The 1,518-nt window shown below is 63.4% G+C and overlaps 1 protein-coding gene across 1 annotated transcript in view; it reads right to left on the reverse strand.

Moving 5' to 3' along the window:
- VOLCADRAFT_104850 (uncharacterized protein) overlaps positions 1-1,280 on the reverse strand; it is a gene marked incomplete at its 5' end in the record, with an annotated part of 6,524 nt that extends 5,244 nt beyond the window's left edge. Inside the window, one exon of the mRNA XM_002950800.1 lies at positions 618-1,280. Within this exon, the coding sequence (XP_002950846.1) occupies positions 618-1,280 (663 nt within the window). The remainder of the gene's footprint in view (positions 1-617) is intronic.
- Positions 1,281-1,518: the final 238 nt, after the last annotated feature.

Below are 1,518 nucleotides of genomic sequence, written 5' to 3' on the forward strand. Positions count from 1 at the left end.
CTTCTTCCCGCCGCCTTCATCCCCGCCGCCTTCTTCCCCTGCCGCCTTCTTCCCCGCCGCCTTCACCCCCTGCCGCCTTCTTCTTCGCCGCCTTCATCCCCTGCCGCCTTCTTCCCCTGCCGCCTTCTTCCCCGCCGCCTTATTCCCCGCAGGCTCCTCCCCTGCCACCTCCTTCCCCGCCGCCTTCCTCACCTGCCGCCTTCTTCCCCGCCGCCTTCATCCCCTGCCGCCTTCTTCCCCTGCCGCCTCCTCCCCTGCCGCCTTCATCCCCTGCCGCCTTCTTCCCCGCCGCCTTCTTTCCCTGCCGCCTCCTCCCCTGCCGCCTTCTTCCCCACCGCCTTCATCCCCTGCCGCCTTCTCCCCCGCCGCCTTCATCCCCTGCCGCCTTCTTCCCCGCCGCCTTCCTCACCTGCCGCCTCCTCCCCTGCCGCCTTCATCCCCTGCCGCCTTCTTCCCCGCCGGCTCCTCCCCTGCCACCTCCTTCCCCGCCGCCTTCCTCACCTCATCCCTCGATCCCGACCCCTCTCCATGCATGCATGCATACCAGGCGCAGATTCTCACAGTCGTGGATATGGTGGCAGGTGGCGGGTGATATGCCAGTGCCTCGCCAGGAGGACCTGCGATCCAGCACGCCTGGGGTGTGGCAGAGCCCAGCAGTCCCACGGCACAACAGTCTCCGCGAACCACCATGGTCCATCAGGGTGAACGACTGGCATGCTCGACACCACTGGGCACCGCATGGTCGTGTCAACTGTTGCGGGGAACCAATCCGCCATCAGCACGACACGCTCTCGGCCGTCGGGTCCAACGTGAGCGATGATGCCCTGCACTCTCCCAAACCACATGGTTGGATCCTCGGGGGCAGGACGAGAGAGAAACCATTTTCCAGCTTCCAGCGCCAGCGGGCCAGCCCAGGCCCAGCGGAGGAACTTGGCTGTCGCCTCAATCACACAGTTGGCTGGCCATTCAGCAGCTGCCGGCCTGTACAGGTTGTAAAACCTCCGTAATGAGGCCAGTTGCGAGCCACTGAGTGTGTCGATCCGCTCCACCCGGCCCAGGTAAGCTGGGTGCTCACGGCGGAGAAGAAAGTCCTCAGGCTGCCACATTGTTAGCGGCACAGGGGCTGTTTCGCTGTCAGCTGCTGGGGGTGCTGCAGTTGACGCCCTCAGATGCAGCACAACCTCCTTGTCCAACGCGTTGAAGAACATGCAGGGCTCCATGTGCACCTTGCTGTGCGCCCAACGGCCTAGCTGGCCCCAGATACTCTCCGGCGGGAACATGGATGCCGCAAAAAGGGGCCCTAGGGAGGCAGGAGTGCCAGGAGTGCAGTACAGTGTGTGTGCGGTATCCCACGTCTTGACACACACAGCACATCACATGTCTCAGTGCATTGAACACGGCATGGCCTACACAATGCGGCACATTCCTTACCGATGTTCTTTATGGAATCCACCAGGTGCAACAGGTTGTGCAGCTTTATGTCCATCTCATTCATGGACAGACGAAGCTCGACTAGGC

Source organism: Volvox carteri (genome assembly GCF_000143455.1).
Source record: "Volvox carteri f. nagariensis unplaced genomic scaffold VOLCAscaffold_20, whole genome shotgun sequence".
Lineage (NCBI taxonomy): Eukaryota > Viridiplantae > Chlorophyta > Chlorophyceae > Chlamydomonadales > Volvocaceae > Volvox > Volvox carteri.